The sequence below is a fragment of the Geotrypetes seraphini genome, chromosome 8, assembly GCF_902459505.1.
Source record: "Geotrypetes seraphini chromosome 8, aGeoSer1.1, whole genome shotgun sequence".
NCBI classification, from domain to species: domain Eukaryota; kingdom Metazoa; phylum Chordata; class Amphibia; order Gymnophiona; family Dermophiidae; genus Geotrypetes; species Geotrypetes seraphini.
Genome location: NC_047091.1, coordinates 48,195,518 through 48,222,490, shown reverse-complemented (window position 1 = coordinate 48,222,490; position 26,973 = coordinate 48,195,518). Strand labels below are relative to the sequence as shown.

At 40.7% G+C, this 26,973-nt stretch overlaps 1 protein-coding gene across 3 annotated transcripts in view; it reads left to right on the top strand.

Moving 5' to 3' along the window:
- DHX34 (DExH-box helicase 34) overlaps positions 1-26,973 on the top strand; it is a 160,391-nt gene that overhangs the window by 100,304 nt on the left and 33,114 nt on the right. For all 3 annotated transcript variants that reach the window (XM_033954496.1, XM_033954497.1, XM_033954498.1), the window contains one exon: positions 15,164-15,340. In XM_033954496.1, the coding sequence (XP_033810387.1) occupies positions 15,164-15,340 (177 nt within the window). The remainder of the gene's footprint in view (positions 1-15,163; positions 15,341-26,973) is intronic.

Genomic DNA, 26,973 nt, shown 5'->3' with positions numbered 1-26,973 from the left:
TTAACATTTTTTAGCCAAGTAGATCTGGAGACTGCCATTTGTTATTTCTGGGACAAAGCAACAAGGAGTTGATATTCCCATCTGGTTCTATTAAATGCCACTGTCTGAGGTAGGATGCTGGATGTCAGGATGGTTCCTATATACTATGATAAGCAGTGATTACAGAACTAAAAGGATGTTAGGGTGCAGCAGTATAGTAAGGGGGGCAGGGAGTGGACAGCTCCGGGCACCGGCACCTCTTGACCTCTCTGTCCACCAACTTCTTGAAATCTTCTCCGGCTGCAGGAAGCACTTCCTCTCTGCTGCTTGTGCCGGCCTCTGCCCTTCTGAAGTCACTTCTTGGTTGTGGGACTAGGAAGTGACATCAGAGAGAAAGCCGAGACCGGCACGAGTAGCAAGGAGTCATTGCTACTCGCTGCCAGCCAAGATTTCAAGAGGTACGTGGAGGTGGGGAAGGGGACACGCATGGCGGGAAAGAGTGTGGAAGGACACACTACACGGCGCCATCACCCCGAGCGCCTCCTTCTCTTGCTACGTCACTGGTAGGGTGCATAGGGAGAATTAACCAGAGGGAAAAGAGATATACTAATGAACATTAGTGACCTGTCAACTAAAATAATGTATTCAGTTTGGGTGGTCTGGAGATATTTTCAAATGGTGAAAGTTCGACATCTAAAACTGTATGATATTAGACTTAGGTCTTTATTTTAAAAGCATTTCCCTATGTAAATAGCAGTATTTACATTTATAGATCATATGTACATGTAAATGGTGATTTCATAAAGCTGTTTACACATTGAGATCACCAGGACACAGAGATTTCAAGGGGTAGTGAGACTTGAGATAGGCCAAATCTCTACCGGTGTATTCCCCATTTTGCATTAGTAGTGCATATCTGTGTTTAAAAAAAAAATCCCTTTTGGGTTTTGTGCCAAGTCAGTGTCACGCAGAGATTTTAAAAGCGTGTTTGTTTTACTCAGGCTTGATATGATGGATTAAGGAGGCAGCATTTTCTCACGTGTGGGTGACGCCATCCATGGAGCCTGATACGAACTGTGTAAAAAGTGTACTATCACTTTAAAAGACTGAAAAGTCTCGAGACCACCCGTACTGCGCATACGCCGGTGCTTTCCCACCCGACATTAGTTCACGGGACCATCAGTTCTCGGTTTCCCATGGAGCTGAGAAACTGTGGTTTTGAAGTCTCTCCAAATGTTCAAAACATTGTGATTTTTAAGTGCCTTCCCATCCATTTTTTTTTTAATTTATTTTTTTCATAATTTCATATTTTCTTTTATCTTTCTTCTGGTTAAATGTTTTTGATTTTTAATCAGTTTTTTGTTTTGGGCCTTCAGGCTCATCCCAACCTGTTTTCAAGCCGGATGCATTGAGTTTTTTTTAGCTGACAATCTACTCGACCCCGGACTATTAAGTCCTTTGACCTTGTGTCAGCTGTGTTCCCTTTGATGTCCAAGGCTGATGTAACCGAACCATTTTGGCTACTGACCCACATAACTGGTGTGTCCAGTGCCTCGGTCCCAAACACTGCCCTAACTTTTGCCCATTGCTGTTCTAAACTACAGAAAAGGTTGCTCAAGGCCAGACAGCTACAATCTGAAGAGCTTTTTGGATCATCGGGAGCAGCGAAGGTCATGTAAAAAGGCTAAGAAACACAGAACACACTTCCCCCCCTCCAGGCATGCATCTGCATCGTCTCAAGCATTCACTCCATCGATGCATTCAAAGCATCAGTGCATTGAGTCAAGATCATCATTGCTGCAGCTGGTGTCTCCTCTGAGGTGTGCCTTGGCATCGAGGTCACCAGTGCCTCAACACCGGACTCAAATCGTGCCTTCTATAACATGTGCAACATGGGTAATGGCACTTTCTTTACAAGACCAGCTAAGAGAGCTGGTAATAGAGAGTTGGCTGGGATGCTGCAGAAGCACAAGGTGCAAGTACCTGCCCCAAAGTAACATCCAGGAGTCGATCTCAGATGCCAAACCATTGACACTTGATGTCAAAAAGACCTGCATCTCCAAGAGAACATAGTTCTTCATCCCATTCAAAACATTAATCACATTCCCCTCACTCATCAATACCATCGATGATAACCTCGACGCTCTCCTTGAGCTTCACCTCGACGTCTGACTCAATGTTCTCCATTTCCGAGGCAATATGATTGAGACTTTACTCAGCGTTCCTATTCTGACTATCCAGAGCTCTTTGTGGAAGAATCTTATGGGATACTATTGGACCTGTCTCCTCCACCTCCTCGCAGACGGTCATCAACTGAAAGGTTATCTTTCACAAAATTTGTTAGGCAGATGGGAAAAAGCTCTGCCTATTAAATGGAGTCAGAGACAAAACCAAGAGCAGAATTAATGGATGTTCTAGACCACAGTTCTTCAACTGCCAGTCTGCGGACCGGTGCCGGTCCGCAAAAAAATGTTGCCGGTCTGCGAAGGATTCGGGTCCCCGCCACAGCAAAAAGTGCCGGCGTCAGCTGACGTGCAACTTCCTATTGCCGTCGCTATGCCGGCACTCCTGCCTTCCACCTCCTACTCCTGCCGCGTGTCTCCACACCCCCAGACAAGCAAGGGCAGCTCTGTGTGCTTTTAACTTCGGCACACAGCTGCCCCTAAGCAGTATTTTAGCTGCGGTTTCATGAGGCAACCTCGGGGCCTTTGGTAGGCCGGCTCGTTTCGATGATGCGATGTGGGCCGGCCTACCAAAGGCCCCAAGGCTGCCTCATGAAACTGCGGCTAAAATACAGCTTAGGGGCAGCTGTGTGCTGAAGTTAAAAGTACACAGAGCTGCTGCTAGCCTACATAGAGGAAACATTTGCTGGAGAGGGAAGAAGGGAAGGGAGTAGGGGTGCTCCTGGACAAGGGAGGGGAAGGGGCTACTGCTGACAGGGGAGAAGGGAAAAGGAAGGGACGAGAATTACTGTTGGATAAGGGGAGGAGAAAAGGGAGAAGGGGTACTCCTGGACAAGGGAGGGGAAGGGGCTACTGCTGATAGGGGAGAAGGGAAAGGGAAGGGACGAGAATTACTGTTGGATAAGGGGAGGAGGAAAGGGAGAAGGGGTACTCCTGGACAAGGGAGGGGAAGAGGTTACTGCTGACAGGGGAGAAGGGAAAGGGAAGGGATGAGAATTACTGTTGGATAAGGGGAGGAAGAAAGGGAGAAGGTACTGCTGGACAGGGGAGGAGGAACATTGGAAGGAAACAGCTGGCAGGGAGATTAGAGGAGGGGAAGGAGTCAGAATGGAATGGAGAGATCAGATGAGAGAAAGGGGAGAAACAGAGGAATGACAAAGTAGAAAGAGATTGATGCTGGGAAGGGGGGTCAGATGAAAAATAAGGAAAGAGGGACAAAGATGCTAGATCTGGTGTAGGAGAGAGGGGCATAGAAAGAACGCAGATACCATATGGAAGGGGGAGGGGTAGAGGGCAGACAGTGGATGGAAGAGGCAGATGCTGGATTGAAGAGACAGAGGGCAGACGCTGGATGGAAGAGAGTGAAAAGAAGATGAAAGCAGAAACTAGAGACGACAAAAGGTAGAAAAAAATTATTTTATTTCTATCTTGTGATTAGAATATATCAGATTTAAAATATGTATCCTGCTAGAGCTGATGTTAGACATAACTGGGGAGTGCAAAGCCCAGGCAGTGCGTCTTTAGCTTCCAGCTGGCTTAGGGCTCTCTCTGACCAGGAGGCAGTTGCCCTAGTTCCACTCCCCTAACACCATTCCTGCCATGTGTGACTGTGGTATTCTGTTAGCATGATATTTGTGTAGCATTCTGTAATAATTTGGCTTATTCAATTTTCTTGAGAGTAGAGGGGATATATGTGAAGGGGAGGGGAGACGGGGGTTTTGTTGATCCTTGTCCTGTATTATTTATATTTATAAAATGACAATTATACAGAATATTGTTTCTTTTTATACTTTAATAAAATATGTTCAATATAAAATCATAACTATTTGAGGCTTGTGCGGATGGGAACAGATGGTTAACGGGACCGAGCTCGCGGGGATGGGGTGGCAATGGGGTTTTTAAAAATTTCAGTCTTATTAGTTTGCCGGTCCACGAAATAATTATTTTATTTCCGCCGGTCCATAGGTGTAAAAAGGTTGAAGAACACTTTCAAAGAGTGAAAGGTGTAAATTGCTGATTCTACATTTCAGCTAATGCTAGTAAGTTCAGAAGGTTGATTTTGTGACTCTTAAGAGGCATAGATTTATGTACCATTTTTCATATACATCCATGGGGATAAGGTTCTCAGAGGAGCAGGAAATTTTGGTGTTTTACAGAGAATCTGTTTCATAAGAACATAAGAAATGCCTGCACCGGATCAGACCTGGGGTCCATCCAGTCCGGTGATCCGCACACGCGGAGGCTCAGCCAGGCGTACCCTGGTGCATACATTAGTCACTCGTGTCCCTCAATGTGTCCTGCAAGAAGAGGTGCGCCCAATTTTCCCTTAAATTCTAGAATGATAGTTTCCTTCACCATCTCTTTCGGGAGAGAGTTCCAGGCGTTCACCACTCGCTGTGTGAAGCAGAACTTTCTGACATTTGTCCTGGCCGTGTCCCCTCTCAGCTTCAGGTCATGACCTCTGGTCCGAGTCTGGGTCACATTCGCCAATGTGAATAACGCTGTTTCTTGCTCTCCATCCTTTCCCCCTGCTGGTGAGTGAGCTTGCTCCATTTTGTCGATTCCTTTTAGCAATTTAAAAGTCTCTATCAGATCCCCTCTCAGTCTTCTCTTCCCAAGGGTGAATAATCCCAGTTTTCTGAGGCGATCTTTGTAGCTAAAGTTCTCCATACCTTTTACTAGCTTCGTCGCTCGCCTCTGCACCCTCTCCAATAGGTATGGATTGAGATGACGTTCGCTATCTTCCAGTCTTCTGGTATCCGTCCGGTTCTAATTGACATGTTAGCGAGGGATTGCAGTAGTTTTCCGATTTCCACCTTTAGTTCCTTTAATACTTTCAGGTGAATTCCATCTGGGCCAGGGGATTTGTCACTTTTTAGTTTGTCAATCTGATAGTATATCTGGTCCAGATCCATCTTCACTGTGGTGAGGCTCTCCTCTATTTCCCCCTTGAAAACTTTCACTGTTTCGGGTATTGATGTGGTGTCTTCCTTGGTAAAGACAGAAGCAAAGAAGGAATTTAATCTGTCTGCAATCTGTTTGTCTTCTTTGATGTATCCTTTTCTTCCTTGGTCATCGAGAGGGCCCACTGTCTCCTTTGCAGGTTTCTTCCCTTTAACATGTCTAAAAAAGGGTTTGAAGTTTTTGGCCTCTTGGGCTATCTTTTCCTCATAGGCCCTTTTGGCTTATCTCACCGCCTTGTGACACTTTTTCTGGTCATCTTTGTGACTGTTCCAAGCCTCAGTTGTATTCTCGCATTTCCATTTTTTAAATGAGTCCTTCTTTTCCCTAACTGCATCCTTCACCTCTTTGGTTAGCCAAGCTGGTTCTCTTTTGGCTTTAGTTTTCCTTCCTTTGGTTATCTGCGGAATGTATAGATTCTGTGCTTCGGTGATAGTATTTTTTAGTAGGGACCATGCTTGCTCTACCGTTTCGATTTCAGCTATCCTTTTCTTGATCCATTTTCTTACCATGGCTCTCATGTTGTATCTTCCTTTTTTAAAGTTAAAGGTCGTGGTTAGAGTCTTGGTTCGCTTCCCCTTTCCGATGTCAAGTTTAAAGTAGATCATACTGTGATCGCTCGTCCCCAGCGGGACCGTGACTTCTACTTCTTTTGTTTTCCCAGTTATGCCATTTAGGACCAAGTCCAAGGTGGCGTTTCCTCTTATTGGTTCTCCTACCATTTGTTCTAGGAAGCAGTCACCCATCATTTCCAGGAACTTTATTTCTTTGCCGCAGCTTGAGGTTACTAGGTTCCAGTCTATTCCTGGGAAATTGAAGTCTCCCATGATAGTTACATTGCCCGTCCTACATTCATGTCTTATTTCTTCTATTATCTCAGAGTCTGTTTCTTCCGTCTGACCTGGAGGTCGATAGTAGAGACCTATTTTTGTGTCTACTCTGTTCTGTCTGGGGATCTTTACCCAGAGGGAGTCCAGTTTCTTTTTCTCCTCCGCCTTCCCTACTCCAGTAGATTCTACTCTTTCCTGGACATATAGGGCAATGCCTCCCCTTTCTGCCCTGTTCTGTCTCTTCTGTAAAGCTTGTATCCCTGCAGTACTGTATCCCATTCATTTTCCTCGTTCCACCATGTTTCTGTTTTGCCAATGATATCTATTTCTTCGCGTCTTGCTAGTGTCTCCAACTCCCCCATTTTATTTCTCAGGCTTCTAGCATTGGAAGGTCATACAGAAGTTAAGATGAATCTGCAGGAAGTAGGGCTTTTTACTGACATGATTGATATTTGGAAAGGTCTGAGATCAAAAGTGATTTAGAAAGAAAAAGTGAAACACTGCCATGTGCTGGGTTTAAAAACTTAACAGAATGAACTTAATATTAAAATTAAGGATTTCATTGATGTAAGGCATTTTTGGAAAGGAAGTCATGTGATCAACTGTGCCATTGTATTATAAAGCATGATAATTATTACAAATGATGTCACATAGGGTATAAATCTTTGCCTTGTTTTCTCTCTTTGAAGAGCACTGAAATTCTGATGGCTTGCTTTTCCCAGACAATGAGCGCACTCGCAATAAAACCTATTTGATTATTATATGGCTTTTCCTCGTCTGTTATTTGAATTCACAGAACGGAGTCTCTAACCCAGCTATGTGGGAGAGAGAATCCATTCTGGTAATTCTTTTGGCTTTGATGTTCAAGTCTTACAGCCTGGCTTGAACAATTCAACTGGTTGATCAAGGCTCCAACAACTCAACAAGCTCACCAGGTCATAAATGTAACAGTCCATCTATTAGAGCTCCTGGGATTTGCAGTCAGCTGCCAGAAATCCCATCTATAAATCACTCAAACTCTGGAGTTCATTGGGGCGCTTCTGGACTCAACTCAAACTTGTGCCTTTCTACCACAACAGAAGCTCTCTAATTCAAATCTGCCAGAAACTCTCTTCAAACCATCACTTCATGTCAAATGATGCATCTTCTAGGTCATGTGGCATCTAAAGTTCATGTAACTCCATTTGCCTGTCTACATCTCAGAGAACCTCAGTGGTCACTGTTTCCCCAATAGTCTCAAGCCATCAATCTGCTATCCCAATGATTGCAAGTAATCTCAGCACTTTGTCAATCACTTCAGTGTTGGCTATCCTTGGCCAATCTGTCCAAGGGCCTTCTCTTCCACCTTTCACCGCATCAAAAGATTTTAACAATGGATGCCTCCATACTTGGTTGGGGAGTCCATCTTGATGGCTTCCATATTCAAGGCACCTGGAATCCTCAAGAGAAAAAGCTCCACATAAATCTCCTTGAACTCTGAGCAATCTGCAGTGCTCTATGCACATTCCAAGATCACCTTCTCAATCAGGTAGTTCTCATTCAAACAGACAACCAAGTAGCCATGTACTACGTGAACAAGCAAGAAGGCACAGGATTTCACCCAAGAGGTGATAAGAATTTGGTCCTGGGTGATTCCTCACAACATATTTTTCAAAGCGGTTATCTTGCAGGGAAACAGAATATTTTAATGGACAGATGAAGACTCCTACAATCTCATGAGTGGTTGCTCAACTCAACTGTATTACATCAGATATTTAATGACTGGGGAACTCCAGAAGTGGATCTCTTTGCTTCCCCCCACAATTACAAACTTCCAGTCTTTTGTTCCAGAATCTACCCTCCCAGTTGTCTGGAGTCAGATTCTTTCCTCCTTGATTGGCAGGACAAGTTTCTTTTTGCTTTCACTCCACTACCTCTAATCAGAAAGACTTTGTTCAAACTTTGACAAGAACAAACCATCTTGATTCTCATAGCGCCTCAGTGGGCCCCATCAACTGTGGTTTCCTCTTCTACAATTCAGTGTACGAGATACTATAATACTTCCAATTTTTCTAATGTTGCTGACACAGAACGAAGCCTCACTTCTCCATCCCATCTACATTGCTTAGCTTAGTGTGGTATCTTTCTCTGAACAGTTAGATACTTTGCAACTATCTGCACTAGTCTCAACCACCATTGAAGCTTCTAGAGAACCTTCCACACAGCGCTGCTGTTGTTTCAAGTGGACTAGTCTTCGAACAACTCTCAGATTTTATTGAATCTTCAAACGCCCTTCACCCTAACCAAACAGGTTTTCGAAAACATCACAGTACAGAATACTCGATGATCGGTCTTGTAACAAATATCCATTACTACCTTGACCATCACAAATCCGTAGCCCTTTTCTCATTAGATTTATCTGCCGCATTCGATACAATTGACCACGAACTCTTATTAAATCGGATGAAATCATTAGGCATAGGTGGCCAAGTTCTAAAGTGGTTAACTTCCTTCCTATCAGACCATTCTTCCCGAGTCAAATTCAATGACGTCTATTCTTCAAATTACTCCTCAACCTACGGGGTGCCGCAAGGGTCAATACTGTCACCTCTTTTATTTAACATTTTTTTATCACCTCTACTTACCATCTCGCAATCACTAGGCTTTACATCTTTTTCCTATGCAGACGATATTCAACTCTTACATCCCTTCAACCCAGAAAAAGATGAAGAAATAAAAGCCAACAATGAAAAACTAGAACTAATAAAAGACTGGTTAAGTTGTAACAAGCTGGCATTGACAACAAAGTAACACATAAAGGAACAATGTATACTATGTGTCCTATGTAAAAGATACTACATCCATGTTAGTTTGGCTCCAGGAGCCACATTGCATTCCTCCAGGAGCGCTGCTAGTCACGCTTGACATTCAGGCTTTATACACTAATATTCCTCAACGCAGTGCAATTGAGGTGGTGCGTAAATATCTTGACACCCTTCAATTATCTAAAGCCAGAGTAGATTTTCTAGTCTCCATAGCTAGCATCGCTCTTCAACAGAACTACTTTATGTTTGATGCTGATTTTTATCAACAAATACAGGGAACTGCAATGGGGGCCACTATGGCCCCGTCTCTGGCATGTCTTTATGTTACAGACTTTGAGGATATCTTCCTGTATCCATCTATATATTTTTCAGAAGTGTACACGTGGAAACGATATATAGATGATGTTTTTTTGATCTGGACTAACACCATTGATTTATTCCACCAATTTTTTCAGTGGCTTAATACATGCAACTCACATTTGCAATTCACTGCATGTACTTCATACACCCATATAGCTTTTTTGGACATTCACATCACTATCAATCAAGGGGCTTTTTCCACTACCATTCATCGCAAGCCCACTGATAGAAATACGTTGCTGCATTATGAAAGCTATCACCCTCGTCATCTGAGGAACAATTTACCAGTGGGCCAATTCTTAAGATTAAGGCGCTTGTGTAGCACCAGAGAGGAATTCAAGCTCCGGGCAGGAGATATGTGGCAACGTTTCAGTGAACGTGGGTACCCCCACAGCATTATCAAAAAAGCTTACAAACGGGCTTTATATGCCCACCGGGAGTACTTATTGCAACCATCCTCTGATCAATGCGAATCTCGATTGGTGTGTACACTGCCCTACTCATATCAAGCATTCCATATCAAAAAAATCATAAACACACACTGGCACCTTCTTCAGGTACATCAATGTTTGGGGCAACAACCCCTTTTTGCGTATTCTAGGGGGAAAAACCTTCGGGATTATGTATCCACGTCTCATTTTGTTAGTCCACCAGGTGACATTTTGATACCCGAGCCTAAAGGACATTTTAAATGTGGCAATTGTACTATATGCATGCATGCCTTAGAGACTACTAGAATCCACCACCCTACGTTACCTAAGCAACATGTGTTACAGCATTTCTCGGATTGTGATACCCAAGGGGTTGTTTACCTCATCCGGTGCCCATGCAGTTTGTTATATATTGGACACACTACCAGAAGCATCAAAACACGAATCACAGAACATTTAAGTAAAATCAGAAGGGGGGATATCAATGCCCCCTTAGTTCAACATTGGCAGGCCACTTCGCACCAGCTTCAAGATCTACAATTTGTGGTATTAGAGGTGGCCCGAGGTATAAGAGGAGGCAATTCTCAAGCATGGCTATGGAAACGCGAGCAAAGTTGGATTTACTACTGGCAGACGGTATCTCCCTCTGGTTTGAATAAAGAAGTGGAGTGGTGGGCGTTCCTCCACTAAATGATTGACATCTTCTTCAATGTATAAATGTCGGGTGCTCAGCTGAGCACTTACGTCACAGGAAACCGAAAGATTACAGAATCAACAGTAGGTGCCCCGCCATCAGCGTCAAGAGTTTGGTAAAGTTTTTTGGCTAAGGCTTTGATACTTATTACTGAATTCTGATACTTCCATGCACTTTGTTTCTTTGATGTTGCAGGACTTATATACAATACAAGCAGTGAATATACAGTCTGCGAGTGGGTTCTCTGAAGAAGCCGGTGAGGCGAAACGCGTCAGGACCCAGTTACACCTATGCATTCTCTATATTTCAGCTAAGTTGCTTACTTCTTTGAAGCTTTAACTATTTAAAGTTACTTACAAATTGGATTTACCTTTTTTGGACTTTTGAACTTTATAAACCAATTTAGCAGCACTTCATAACATCTTTTACAACCCGGTGCAATGATCGATACCATTTAAGTCTCTATAAGGCTTCTGCCTTTTTAGAGTTCTTTATCCTTCCATCGTGGAATCTGAGCACCACTGTATGACAAAAGACGTTTGAAGTATACATTGTTCCTTTATGTGTTACTTTGTTGTCAAGGCCCTTTAGGAACATTCCTTTTTGAATTATACCCAGTTGTTTATATTGGGAACAAGCTGGCATTGAACATTCAAAAATCTAAAACTATGTTTTTTACCTGGAAAGGAAACTTAACACCAATTTCACCATTTATTCTAGACAACACCCCCCTAGAATCTGTACCTAAACTGAAAATCCTTGGAGTAATAGTTGACGTAGACTTATCATTCCACAGTCATATTAGTGAAATAGTTAAATCATGCTTTCATAGACTACATCTTATCCGTTCAATTTCAACTTTCCTAGACTCTAAATCGATCAATATTCTGGTCCACTCTCTGATCATATCCAAAATTGATTATTGTAATTCTCTCTTAATCAATATAACTCAGAAAGAAAAAAGACGACTTCAGATAATTCAAAATACTGCAATAAAATTAATCCATAAAGCGAAAAAATATGATCACGTCACACCATTAATGATTAAATCACATTGGCTTCCCATTTCCCACCGAATTACCTTTAAAATTATATTTTTGGTATATAAAACACTAATCTTCAATGAACCACAATTTATTTCAAAAATGATTATTCCATACAATGCCTCACGCTCTCTACGATCATCCTCCTCAAACTTACTATCAATTCCCTCCTTGAAAATTATCGGCACAAGAAGAAATGATATATTTTCCGTTATGGCCCCTACATTATGGAATTCCTTACCAAACTATATTAGAAATGAAAAAGATCTTTTATCTTTTAAGAAAATTTTAAAAACGTTTTTATTTCAAGACGCATTTGATACGTAACATGGCACACCTTAATTTTTACATTTTGTCGTGACCATTAAACTCACCAATCCCCTTTGCTCCCTATTGTGTTTTCCCTTTTATGTAAACTTTAACAGACAATGATATTGTAACTTTCCCCTCCTTTCCTACCTAATCATGTTTGTCTCTATTTCAATTGTTATAATGCCAATTGATTTATGTTGTTTGTCTTACGATTAATTCGTTCAAATTGTATGTGAGACCACCACCTGGTGGCTTTTAAACTGTACATCGCTTAGAAATTTTATATAAGCGATTCATCAAATGCTAATAAACTTGAAACTTGACTCACTTCACAGTCTGGTGTAACCTTCACTCGCTGGGTCCAATCACTTTTCCTCTCTCATCGGTTCTGGTCTATCTTCTTTCCTTAAAACTGTCAGTAAGAGTTCACTTCTGTGCTATCACAGTCTTTCATACACCTTTGGCTAAAAAGCCATTATCACTACATCCTCTAGTTTCCAGATCTAAAAAGGGCCTTTTTCATACAAAACCACCAATCAAGTCTCCTCCAATTGCTTCCACTGATGAAACCTCCTTTTGAACCACTTGTCTGCATCTCACAGTCATCTCACTTGGAAAGTAGTATTTCTCATCTCCATCACTTCTGCATGCCGAGTCAATGAATTTCAAGCACTGTTATTAGATCCACCTTATACAGCATTCTACAATGATTGGGTGGTTCTATCCTAAGTTCCTCCTGAAAGTCATCTCAGAATTTCATCTGAACTAATCTACAGTTCTTCCTGTCTTCTTTCCAAGACCACATTCTCAATCTGGTGAGGCTGTACTCCACAAATTGGACAGTAAACGTGCTCTTGCTTTATTGTGTGTATGCCTTCGAGTCAACCAATGACCCATGGTTGCATGCACAGTGAGGAATTCCGCACAGTGTGTGGCTCCACTATGCTGTCACTGCCCAACATAGGGCCCTGCACCCAACAGCACCTGCCATTTCCCAGTGGTTACCCATCCAGGTACTAGCCAGATAGCAAGATTGGGCTTACCCAAGGCAGCCAGGCCATAGGCTTCTTGCTTTATTACTTGGAACAAACCAAACCCCACTGAACTTCCACTTGGCTGTTCCTGTCATTTGATCCAAACAGACTTGGAGCTGCTGTCACCAAGAGAATCATCTCTACAGGGCTGACAGTCTGTCTGTATCTCCTTTTTCTATGCTCAGATTGGGCTGACGCTGGAAGGCTGCATCAATGCTCATAATGTTCGAGCAATAACGACTTTAGTAGCTCATCTACATTGCACCCCCATTGAGGAGATCTGTAAAGCAGCCATCTGGTCCTCCATTCATACCTTTACATCCTATTACTGCTTACAAAATTACTCCAGAAAGGACGGTTAATTCTTACAAAATTTGTTCTCCATTTAAACGTCAACTTCCCTACCATCCCTTTTAGTTTTGCCAGGCTCATGAGAAAACCAATACATTCTTCAATAAAGCATGATCCTGGCAACTAGGTAGTTCCGCATGTGAGAATATGCTGCCTGCTTGTCCTAGGATAAAGCACAACCCTCCCACCTCCCCTAGTTGGCTGCCTAGCTTCTTTACTGGTCTCACAAGCCAGTGTCGGGTGGGAAGGCACCAGCACATGCGCAGTATGGGTGGTCTTGAGACTTTTCAGTCTTTTAATGTGACAGTACACTTTTGCACTGTCTGTTTCAAGCTCCATGGATGATATCACCCACTTGTGAGAATGTACCTGCTATCCTCGGATAACACCCGTTACAGGTAAGTGTGCTATTTCCACCTCTAACAGAAAGCTCCCCACAAAAAAGCTGCAGCTTCACTGCTTAATTTGCAACAATTTTTTTTTTTCTGTATACTTGGTCAGACTGGTGGTCCATCTAGCTCAGTATCCTGTTTCACAGTGGCCAATACAGGTAACATATCTAGCAGAAACCAAAATAGTAGCAATATTTCCATGCTACTGATCCCATGGCAAGCAGTGGCTTCCTCTATTTTTGTCTCAGTAGCAGACTCTGGACATTTTCTCCAGGAACTTGTCCAGACCATTTTTTTAATAAACCCAGCTAAACTAAGCATTTATAAATACTGTCCCAGCATTTACATATGGATGTTGAAGAATCATCACGTCCACCTGTAAGTGTTAGCAGTTATATGAAGAAAGAGGAAAGTTAATGTTGCTCTCTTTATGCATATGCATATTTGTAAAATGTCAGCAAATAAACACATACACCTGCACAGGTGTATATATATATTTTACAAGCAGCTTCACATAAGGCAGAGCCTTTGGTTTAAAAAAAAAAAATCACAACAAAAAACGGAGATTTGAGCACATGTGACCAAGATGTCTCAATTACTATCTAAACTAAACCTTGGGTTTATATACCGCACCATCTCCACGAATGCGGAGCTCGGCACGGTTTACAGGAAGAAAGATGAGAGAGGAACTACAGTGGAGAGATTAAAGAGTTAGGTGTAAAGGGGGAAGGTGAGAGGCCTAAGAGGGGGGAAGTGTTACAGTTTTGAGAATAGCCAGGTTTTTAGGTGTTTGCGGAAGAGTTGGAGGGAGCTTGAGGTTCGGAGTGGGGAGGTGAGGTTATTCCAGATCTCAGTGATTCTAAAGGGGAGGGATGACCCAAGTTTGCCTGCATGGGAAATACCTTTTATGGAAGGGAAGGATAGTTTAAAAATTTGGGAGGATCTGGAGGAAGTAGGGGTTGGGGAGTTCCAGGATAGAGGGATAACGGCAGGAAGGATGCCATGTAGGATCTTGTAGGCCAGACACGCACATTTGAAGTGGATCCTGGGGATTACTGGGAGCCAATGGAGCTTAGACAGGAGTGGTGAGACGTGATCAAATTTGCTTTTCGCAAAAACAAGCTTAGCTGCGGCGTTCTGAATCCGCTGAAGTCTGTGGAAGCTTTTCTTGGTTAGGCTGAGGTAGATAGAATTGCAATAATCCAATCTGGAGAGGATGATGGATTGTACTAAGACTGCAAAGTGTTTTTGGTGAAAATAGGGTCTGACTTTCCTTAGCATGTGAAGGCTGAAGAAGCATTTCTTCTTTATGACCTGTCTACAATAAATACCTTAAGAACCTAAAAATGTATTCACTGAAGGCAGATAGAGAGAGATGAATATTACAAAAATATTCAAATGCTTCCAAGGTGCAAATCAAACACAACAACCAAACGTGCTTTAGAGGAAAGAAAGCCAGCAAACAGCTGGGATCTGTAGTTTTGTGTTAGGCAATTTAGATGACCTGAATGGTCCCTGGCTTCTGTAATAATCTGTTTCTATTTATTTTAAGTTGGGTATCTCCTGAGTCTTTCTCATATCTATGGATAAACATTCATTCTACCCTTTTCTAACTTGATCCTTGTTTAAACATGCAAGACTCATAGTGCCTCTTTTGTAATTATGTTGACCAAAACTAAGACACGAGTCCAGTTTTCAGCTCTGCCTATCCTAGACTGAAGTTATTCAATAAGTTAAAGGGTTAGGGTCCATGTCATTAACCCTTGTGTGCCATTGTCTCTTTAAAAAGGCAGAGTATAGTATTCGCAGGCTGGCTGGAGTAGAGATGGAGAACCTTTACATAGGACCACAAACTGTACCCGATAATGCCTGTCTTCCAGGAGTGTTTCCCAGCACCATGATGAAACCTGACCACATCAAGGGAGGCTATGCAGTCACCAGCTTCTTGACCTATAACTGTCTAACTGTAAGTACTAGAGCAAGACTATTGCAACACTTTCTGTTCTGACTTTTAATTGAAAATAAAAAAGTTATAACAGACATAACAATATAATAAGAGTATTATACAAAAGCAAATAGGCTAATACTAATTATATTCTTGTAACCCACTAATGCCACTAATAGTTCAATGTGGCTTGCAATTATAAAATCAAACTTAAAATCTAGGAATTCCCAGAAGAATAATTACATTATTCAAGGTCACAATTTACAACACAATTCACAATAATAATAAAAAAATTAAACAACTAAGTTTTCAGAAGTCATCTAAAAAATTTGTGATCTGTTACAATTTGAATACTATCCAGTCCATATCTTAACTGCATTACAAGTAAAATTGGTGGTACAAATCCTTTTATACCCTTAATATCAAGAAAATGTAAAAGCAATCTATCTTTTGAATGTAGAAAGCCCTGAAGAGAACACATTATCAGTGATATTGCACATTGAGGAATTGATCCCATTAAAATTTTAAACACAAAAGTGCTTATTTTAAAAATAATCTTAGCCTGAAGAGACAACCAGTGAGACTTCATGTATAAAGGCAAAACTCTATTGAATCTTTTTGCCACAGAGCCATATTTTATAGGGACTGTAATTTTCTTACCAAATATTTAGAGCAATCTGTATATAGTACATTGCAGTAATTGATTTCTGTATATAGTACATTGCAATAGTTGACTAAGGATTAAAGATTGTATTAATCATATATCTGAGCCTATTGTATATCTAAGCCTAGTAAATCATATATGAGAATAAATGCAGTCATATCCAGGTATTATTGACAATCACAAGTATTTACAAAAATTGTCCAGTGGTATCCATATTTTCAATAGAGGAGCCAAATTTCTCCTTTTTAAGGCAGCTGCAACCTCATAGTTCTGCATAAGATATTGCCCACTCCACCATTCTTACATTAATAATTCTGTATGATCGTTCTAATGAGAAAGATTAAAATCTATAACCAAACCAATCATTGTGTCAAAAAACTTGTTCTAGTGCAAAGGGTATAGTAGGCTTGACATGTGGCTTTGTTCCTTTCTCCTGCAGCTCCGTCTTTTTGTGTCACTGAGCAGTGCCTCATCTCCTCAATTTTTCCTTTTGAAAGCAAGAAGAAAAGTTCTTTTTTTCTGCTCTGCATCTGATTTATTCTTTATGAGGTTTTATCCAATTTTTGAGGCTTCCTGGTGCTGTAAAGGTTCCAAGATTCTAGGAAAAGATAGTCTCTGTTTGGGAGGACAGCCATTTTACAAGGAACCTACTTGGCTTGCACTAACTTTTCCACAGCTCACAGAGTGTTCTCCTGGAAGCTCAGCCCGCCTGTGAGCGCAGGCTGAGTGGCTCCGTATTGGTCCAGAGGACTGTAGCGGGTGCCGGCTATGTGTGCCGCCTCCCCCCCCCTAAAGATGCGCAAGGAGCCATCGGAGTCAAGGAATTCAGTCCCTTAGGATTTGACTAAAAGACCGTCCAGAGACAAGCCTCTGGAGAAATCTACAAGCTTGTTTGAGGCACAAATCGTCTCTGTAGTCCAGCTGTAATGAGATCTGATGCAGGCAGAGCACCTTACAGATCTTTGAGTACAGTGCATTGCTGTCTATGGAGACATCGGAGGAGGGTCTTGAAATTTTAAGGGTATCTAGGGCTTCCTATATGGTCCTCCACCTCCAAAAATCCCTTCCCTGAATTTTTGGAACTTTAATTACACTCTTCCAGGGCGTGTTTGGTGCTAAATAAGTGCCACATTTGCCATCTTGGATTTCCCAATTTTCATTTTAAAAGCCTCTACTTGCCTCAAAATGTCTTGATTTGGCTAATAATCGATTTCTGTGGACTGCCAGGCCTTTCTACCCCTATATCATGCCAGCTTTGTGCTGGATAGTTGGCTGAGGAGCATCCATGCTTCATGTGCTGTGGGGCATGTGAGAGGGGAGGCGGGAGCCCTCAAATAGTAACCCAGCATCAGCAGTGAAGTGCAAATGGGGAGACACCTCTGAATCCTTGAGGGCACAAGAAGTTCCCCTGCATAAATCTTCAGGTGATCCAGGGCAGGGATTTGACTCTGATTTTATCAGTTTAAGGTTTGAAGCTTATGTGAAGTATCTGCACAGTCTGGAGTTTCAACTTAGAATGACTGGAGGGAGGGAGGGTCAGGACCAATGCCTATGCTCCCTCAAAGTGAATCCACAGGTTTAGAGGATTCCAGGTCTCAGTTGGGTGAGCACAGCCCAGAGACTGTGGCAGCCTGGGACCAGGGAGAGGACCTGATGGTGTGCAGACTTTTCAAACCAGTGGACTTGATGGAAGTCTTTACAGTATCTTTCTGGGAATTAAATCTGGAACTCCTGCAGACTTCCACAGTGCAAATTTCACTGTTGAGCAGTACTAAGGCTCAGTCCACATTTTTTCTTTTGCTTCCAGAGATCACCATGATGCTGTCAGAGCACTGGGATGCGCCAGAGGGCCATCTGAGGATTACTAAGGTTATGACATAATTGTACCTGATGGCTCCTGAGCTCCAGCAGCTTTTTACCACACCCAAGGTGGATTCGTTAGTAGCACAGGTAACTACACTTTCTTCGCTCCTTAGTGAGGGAAGAGTGATCTTAAAGGGTGCACAGGATCGCAGGGTGAACTTGGTTCTGAAAAGACAGTGGCAGCTATGGCTTCCTTCGTGGTGTAGGCTTGCCATAAGATACTGCGCTGGACTCTGTCCGTGGAGGAGAATGCATGCTTCCAGGTGTTACCTGTCAGGGATGGATTATGTAGCAGATGCCCTATATTACGTTTTTAGGGTCATGAGTAAGGTGTCTGTCTATTTGATCTCCATCCGAAAAATGCTCTGGATCAGACGGGAGATTCTGCAGGAGATTCTGCTTCTAAAGCTACTTTGAGCAGGCTCCCTTTTAAAGGACAAATGCTCTTTGGCAAAGGGTTGGACGATCTTATGGCCAGTGGGGCAGATCATCATCTTAAGTCATTGCCAGAAAGTAGACCATGTGCCCAGGGGGGGTCAAATCATTCCTTTTGTGGCTACAGGCGGTCTTGCCATTCAGTGACAAGTTCTTCTGCTCAGAGACAGAAGTTCAGGGGTTCCTGATGACCTCAGATCCCCACCTCCTACTCTGCAGCTAGTACCAAAAAAATCCCAATGATGCCAGGCAAGAGCCCAAGCTTCTCCAAATAGGAGGAAAACTCTGAGTACAAGGAGGCCTGGATGAAGATCTTTTCAGAGGACTACAAGCTCAAATTTTTTATAGACTCTGCGACAGGAAGCCCGGAGAAAGCAGTCAGAGTGACAGTAACCCAGCTTCTGGAAATCCAAGCCATGGAGTCAGTACTGGGTGTTGGAATCAGGCGCCGGCAGATACTCTATATAGTTTATCTTGCTCAAGAAAGAGATGATTGGAGGCCCATCCTGGATCTGAAGTCTGTCAATGCGGCAATGAAGGTGTCCAAATTCTGAATGGAGACCGTGCGTTCGATCATAGCCTCAGTGGCACTGGGGGAATTCCTAGCAACGCTAGATTTGAGAGAGGCTTACTTATATATTCCCGGAACACAGAAAGATTCTCAGGTTCCATGTACTGGAGAGGCATTTCCAGTTTTTGATGTTCCCTTTTGGGCAACAGCACCTCATACCTTTACAAAGGTGATGGTGGTAGCTGCAGCACACTTGCGCAAAGCAGGGATTCAGGTTCATCCATACTTGGATGATTGGCCGATCAAAGCCCCATCTAAAGCTAAAAGTCGTCAGGCAGTGGCACATGTTGTCCAGCTCCGTGCAGGACCTGGAATGGATTATCAGTTTCTGGAAGTCACCTGGGCCCGGTCCAATCTATGGAGTACCTGAGGATTCTCAATGCATTGAAATGCTCTCTGGGATAAGGACCATTTCCCGTCTAAAATAATCAGCCTGGACATTGTTCACGCCCGCTCCATGAGCCTCTCTAAAGGCCTGCCAATGGGCCTCCGTCCAGTGAAACGGCAAATGGGCTTCCACCTTGGAACAATCTTTGTTCCCCCTTGTCTGCTGACGTACACCACGGCTGTGGCATTGTCGGAGAAGACCCTGACTGCTTTGCCCTTCAGCCTCATCTGGAAGAAACTGGAGGGCCAACCAAATGGCTATCAACTCTTATCTGTTGATAGACCATGCCCTCTGTGAGGGCAATGAATGCCCCTGTACTGAATGACCCTCGCAATGATATAAAGACTGGCCGTGTTTCCTTCCAGAAGCTCACAAACTGAAGCTAAGACACTATATTTTGGAGATCCTGGCAAAGCCAGGCAATCCTTGGCACTACTTGCAGTTGCTAGGTCCATGGTTGTAATCATAGACATGGTGCCTTGGACAAAATCTCATCTACATCCTTTTCAGAGTGTGCTACTATCCAGCTAGTCTCTGCAAACAGATCCGCTCCAGATGCAGTTGCCCTGGACTGTGGAAGCATGTCAAAGTGTGCTGGTGGCTCCGGGCTGAGATGCTATCCAAGAGATTACCTCTCCACATTTCCTCTTGGGTGATATGAATGACAGATGCCAGTCTGTATGGCTGGAGAGGTCATTGTAAGTGGCACCCAGCTCAGGGCCATTGGTTACCCTTTCAGAAGAACTGGTCCATCAACAGATTGGAACTGAGAGCCATTCGGCTAATCCTGAAGGCAAAGCAGTTGGGGTTTTCTCAGACAATGCCACAGTGGTAGCATATGTAACAGAAAAAGGGGTACCAAGAATGCTCAGTTAAAATTGGAGGCCCAATTGTTATTTTGTTGGGTGGAAGTGTACTTAAAAGCCATATTGGCTTAGCTGGGTGGAGGCAGCTGGCCAGCGGAGGTAAACACCTACGGGAGGGAAGGAAGCATGGATTTGGGATGCAGAATGGGAGGGAAAGATGGAACACAGAAGGGAGTTGGAGGGTCACGTTGGGATAGGAAGGGAGGAAGAATGGGTGTGTTGGCATAGGAAGGGGGAAGCAGGGTCATAAGAACATAAGAAGTGCCTCTGCTGTGTCAGACCAGAGGTCCATCATGCCCAACAGTCCGCTCACGCGGTGGCTCATCGGGTCCAGGACCTGTATAGTAATCCTCTATCTATACCCTTCTATCCCCTTTTCCTTCAGGAAATCATCCAATCCCTTCTTGAACCCCAATACTGTACTCTGTCCTATCACACCCTCTGGAAGCGCGTTCCAGATGTTCACCACCCTTTGGGTGAAGAAGAACTTCCTAGTATTGGTTCTGAATCTGTCCCCTCTTAATTTTTCTGAATGCCCTCTCATTCTTTTAGTTTTTGAAAGTTTGAAGAATCTGTCCCTTTCCACTTTCTCTATGCCCTTCGTGATCTTGTAAGGCTCTATAATGTCCCCTCTAAGCCTCCGCTTTTCCAGGGTAATTTATTCCAGGCATAGGCGGCAGCTAGATGAAAATTTTATTTATACCTTATATGATTAAATTAGATTTATTTTACCTTTTATGCTATCCTAGGTATAAGAGGACACTTATCACTACAACCAGCCTAATTAAAGTTTTACACTATTTCCTCTACATTGCTATCAGTTAGTTATCTTTCAGTATTCCCAGGATTTCATTTACCTTAGGTTGATCCTAGGCACAATGATAGAAGGATGATCCCCGTGAGATGCAGGCATGATGATATGCTGAAAGAGGCTCCCCTTATGTACCAATGGCACTTTCTCACAAGCACCATTCACTCTGAGCAGCAACACGTTGGGAACAGAAGGAAGGGAGGGAGCACAGCTTCGGACAAAGGATGGAAGAAAGGAGGGAGGGTGTTTGAACTTAGGACACAGAATTGAGGGAGCATGAACTTGTTCTTATGTTCATAGAATGGAGGAACTGAGGGAATAGAAAGGGAGACTTGTTGGGCATGGGTGTCAGTAAAAGGGAGAGATGGTGCTCAAGGGGAAATGAAAGAGGTGAATTGTTGGGCATAAGGAAGGAGAGAGAAATATTGGACATGGTGGTGAGAGAGTCGTGAAGTACAGATGCATGGGGAAGAGATGAGAGGGAGAAATGTTGGATGTGGTGGTGGAGAGGGAACAGTGGGATGGATGAAGAATGAAAGTAAGTGTAAACATCCTATCTTTACTTTCTATTTAAACTATAGTACTTTATTTTTAAGACTGTTTCTTCTTTTTTTTTTTTTTTATAAATCTTTATTCATTTTAGATTTTACAACAAGTGTACAGAAAAATACAACCTCACTTGAAACTCTACAATTTCCTCAAAATGAAGATATAACCCCAACCCACCCCCCAAAATTGTATTCAACAAATACATGCCACATACATATAATAACTTATACCAATTGATCTATAAATTAATAGTGAAATTCAAAAACCCACCCCCCACCCTCCAACAATATATATAGTAAGTAGGGAAACATGCTGATTATTCAAACTTATTAATGGCCCTCACACATCCTTAAATTTATTAAAACATCCTTTTTGAACTGCTAACACTCTTTCCATTTTATACATGTGACACACCGAGTTCCACCAAAAACAATAATTTAATTTTTACAATTTTTACAATTATATGTTATTTGTTGAATGGCAACTCCTGTTAAAATCATTAAAAGTTTATTATTATTAGAGGATAATTGATTTTTAGCTTTCATAGACATACCAAATAAAATTGTGTCATATGACAACGCTACATGATTTTCTAGCATACAATTTATTTGATCCCAAATCGACTGCCAAAAATGGACAATAAAACAATAAATAATCTAAAGTTCCAGCCTCGAGATGACAATGCCAACATCTATTAGACTTAGAGCAATCCAATTTTTGTAAACGAACAGGGGTCCAGAGTGCTCTATGCAACAGGAAAAACCATGTTTGCCTCATAGATGCAGACATTGTACACTTCATTCTCCAGGACCAAATACGTGGCCATTGAGACGCATTAATTTGATGCTTAATCTCAATGCTCCAAATATCTAAGTCCAGTTTTTGGTTTCTTATTCAAATAGCCAGATAATAATTTATACCACTGTGCGGCCTGGTGCCCCAAGAAGTCTGCCTGAAAGCATAAGAATTCTAAACTAAATTGATTATTAAGAGATTTCCATTCAGGGAACCCTGCCTGAATAACCTGTTTTTTATTAAGGCCAAATTTATGTTGCAACTGTGAAAAATCAATCAGTTTACCATTAGATATAACATCATCTAAGGTTCTTATACCTACTTTAATCCAATCCTTCTAGACAATCTTGAAACCGCCTATTTGAATCCTGGAGTTTAGCCATATATATATATTTTTTTTTAATTCTTTATTCATTTTAAATCTATCAACAAGTGTACAAAATTATAACAGTACATAACAAACATATCACACTTGAAAATCTTTCTCATATAATCATAAAATATAAAATTTTACCACCCTCAAATACTACAAATAAACATATTTCAAGTAGAAACATATCATATTAAAATAAATAAAATATTTCTTCCCTAAAACCCCCCCCCAATAAATATATATACCTAACAAAGGAAAATGATGTTCACTCATTACAATAACTTTCTAATGGCCCCCAAATCTTCTTAAAATTATCATAGTTTCCTTTCTGCAAAGCGATTGCTCTTTCCATTTTATAAATATGACAAAGTGAATTCCACCAAAAAGAATAATTAAGATTAGAATAATTTTTCCAATTATTAGTAATATGCTGGATTGCAACCCCTGTCATTATTAATAAAAGTTTGTTATTATGTGATGAAATTTGACTTTTTTCCTCATAGACATACCGAACAGAATAGTATCATAGGATAATGCAACATGGTTTTCTAATAAACTATTTACTTGAGTCCAAATTGAATTCCAAAAATTTTTAATACAGGGACAATAATAAAGCAAATTATCTAATGTCCCTGCTTCCAGATTACAGTGCCAGCATTTATTAGACTTAGAGCTATCTAATTTTTGTAAACGAACAGGGGTCCAAAACGCTCTATGCAACAAAAAGAACCAAGTTTGTCTCATAGATGCTGACACTGTACATCTCATTCTCAAAGACCAAATTCGTGGTCACTGAGATGCAGAAATTTGCTGCTTGATCTCAATGCTCCAAATGTCTCTAAGACCATTTTTTGGTTTTTTATTCACATATCCAGAAAGTAATTTATACCATATTGCGGCTTGATGTCCCAGCAAATCTGCTTGAAAGCAAAGGAACTCCAAACTATATTGATTATTCAGATTTTTCCATTCAGGGAACCTCACCTGAATAGCCTGCTTCAGCTGCAACCATTTAAAACTTTGTGATTTATTAAGACCAAATCTATGCTGCAACTGTGAAAATTCAAGCAGTTTACCATCAGAAATAACATCCTTCAGAGTTCGAATGATTGCAATTATCCAGTTTTTCCATAAGATTTTAGATCCGCCAATTTGAATCTTGGAGTTTATTCATAAAGATTGATTTGTAGATTTACTTATTGGAATAGGTGTTAAATTATTAATATGTCTCAATGTTTTCCATGTGTCTGATAAAATTCTGTTTTCCTTATGTATTCTAGGCAATGTAATACTAGGAACATGAACCAAGTTTAATGGAAACAAGAGACGCCATTCTAAATATAACCAATCCGGGGCATTCTCCTTGAGTTCTGGGAGGATCCAATACATACCCTGACGTAAAATATAGGCTTGATGATACCTATAAAAATTAGGAAAATTTACCCCACCCTCCTCAATTGGTCTTTGAAGAGATACTAAGGCAATTCTAGGCATTTTACTCAGCCAAATAAATTTCGTAAGGATACCATTAAGCTTTTTATAAAAGGACCCATGAAAAAAAATTGGTATCATACTCATTTGATAGCAAACCACAGGCAATATCATCATTTTAATAGTTTAATTCTCCCCCATCAAGAAATGTGTAAAGGATTCCATTGTTCACACAACTCTGTAACTCTTTTTAATAAAAGTTTTTCATTCTCTTTAACTGTGTCATCCAAATTATTTTTAATCTTAATACCTAAATATTTTAATCCATCTTCTTTCCAAATGAATGGAAAGGTTCAAACAATCCTTTAGAACAATGCACATTCAAAGGAAGAATTTCAGACTTACTCCAATTTATTTTGTATCCTGAAAATTTTCCAAAAGTATCAATCAATTCCAACAAACATGGAATGGTAGTTTCCAGATTTCTTAAATAAAGCAGAATATCATTTGCATAAGCTGAGACTTTATATTCCCAGTCAGAATGAGGAATATCCTGAATCCCCTTTGCTTGTTGAATGGCTAATAATAAGGATTCTAAAACAACATCAAACAGCAAAGGAGATAGAGGACAACCTTGTCTAACCCCCCTCTGCAAATTAAATCTCTCAGATAAATTATTATTAATATTCAATCTTGCAGACGGGGAGCTATACAACGTTTTAACCATTTGTATAAATCAGGCCCTATGCCAAACTAATCTAATGCTTGATACATAAATTTCCATTCAACCCTATCAAAAGCTTTCTCTGCATCCAAAGATACAGAAAAAGCCGGATCATTCATTTTTTGGGTTAAATTTAACATATGAAACGCTAATCTAGAATTGTTAGATGAATGCCTTTTAGCAACAAATCCAGTTTGGTGCATATCAATAATATAAGGGAGAGCCTTAGCTAAGCGCAAAGCCAATAACTTAGCCAAAAGTTTAGCATCCACGTTTATTTAAAAAATAGGCCTGTAGTTTGAAAACAAAGTAGGATCTCTATTTGGCTTAGGCAAAACAATAGTTAATGATTCAGCCACAGTACCTGTAATACAGCCATTATTAGTAAGTTGTGACTGATATAAATTTAACAAATGAGATAAAATAATAATTTGAAATGCTTTATAAAACTCTACTGTGAAACCATCCCCACCTGGAGCGGATCCAACTCTAAGAGACTTCAATGCTGTTTCTAATTCTTTTAGAGATATAGGTTCTTCTAAACTTCTTTTTATATGAACAGGAACCTTAGGACCAATAATTAAGTTTAAAAATTCTAAACCATCTTTTTCCCTATCTAAATAAGGCTCAGAAGAATAAAGGTCTTTATAGAAAGTTAGAAATTGATTTAATATCTTTTCAATCTGATTATGTGTAATTCCTTTCTCATCTTTAATTCCATAATATTACTCCTTCTTTTCTTTGCTTTAAGATAATTTGCCAATAATCTTCCCGCCTTATTAGAATTTCCATAATACAATGTTTGTTTGGAAAACAAATCTTTCCTAATTAATTTTGAAGATAGTTCATTATATTTACCTTTTGCTTTTAAAAGAGCCTTTAAAGTATTATGCTCCCATTTATTAATCAATTTAGATTCTAATATTTTTATTTCTTTTTCCAAACTCATAATATTGCTTTTTAAATTGTTTTCTAATATAAGCAGAATATGAAATAATAGAACCTCTCATGGTAGCCTTAAAGGCATCCCATAAATTTTCCATAGAACTATCATCTGAGCAGTTAAAGTGAAAGAATTCACTAATTTGTGTTTTACAATCCTCAAGAAATTTTGTATCCATCAACAATGTATTAGCAAATCTCCAAACAGGTCTACAATATTCCTGTTGATCCATTTGAAATTCAATCCATATACCCACATGATCAGATATAATGATTGAATCTATGGAAGCTTTAATCACTTGATGAACTATTTGAGTTGAAACAAAAATATAATCTATTCTAGAAAAAGATTTATGAACCTATGAACAAAAGGAAAAATCCTGTTCATTAAAATGAAGAATACGCCAAATATCTTTTAAATCACATGAATTAACCAAATTATCTAACCCTAAGGATTTTATATTTTTACAAGGTTTTTTATCCAATAAAGGATCCATAACAGCGTTAAAATCTCCAGCCACCACTAATTTAGAAGCAGCCAATGGGAGTAATGATTTCTGCAATGTTTTAAAAAAATTCCTGCTGATTCGAATTAGGAGCGTACACATTAAACAAAGTCAGGGTATTATTTCCCATACTCGTATCCACTTGCAACCACCTACCCATAGGATCTGCTCTTACTAAATGAAAATTGGCATTACATTTTTTGTTAACAAGTATAGCCACCCCTGCTTTTTTACCAACTGCAGGAGCAAAAAAACATTGCTTCACCCATCCCCCTTCCAGTTTTCTTGATTCCGCAAAGTTTAGATGGGTCTCTTGTATATAATACACGTCAGCATTCTGTTTTTTACAAAAAGGACAACACTTTCTTCTTTTTGATCTGGTGATTAAGGCCATTAGCATTAAGTAAAAAAATTTTTAAAGACATCATAAAAGATATAAAACCCAAAAATATTCTTCAAAATCAAATACGTAAAAGAATTATAAAATTCCATAGTAAACACCATTTTCCTTAAAAAACTCCCATGATCCCAATAAAAAACCCATTTTAACCCTCCCAATCCCACCCTTCCCCCCAACCCAACCCCCCTCAAAACAATATATTTATCTCCCCCTTGCACCTCCAAACATATGCCACCCTCCCCTCTCCCTCCCCAACCCCCCACACACAATGACTGGCCCAGAACACACATTGGAATAGCAAACCCTAAACCCCCCTCTCCCAGGCAACTATTATTC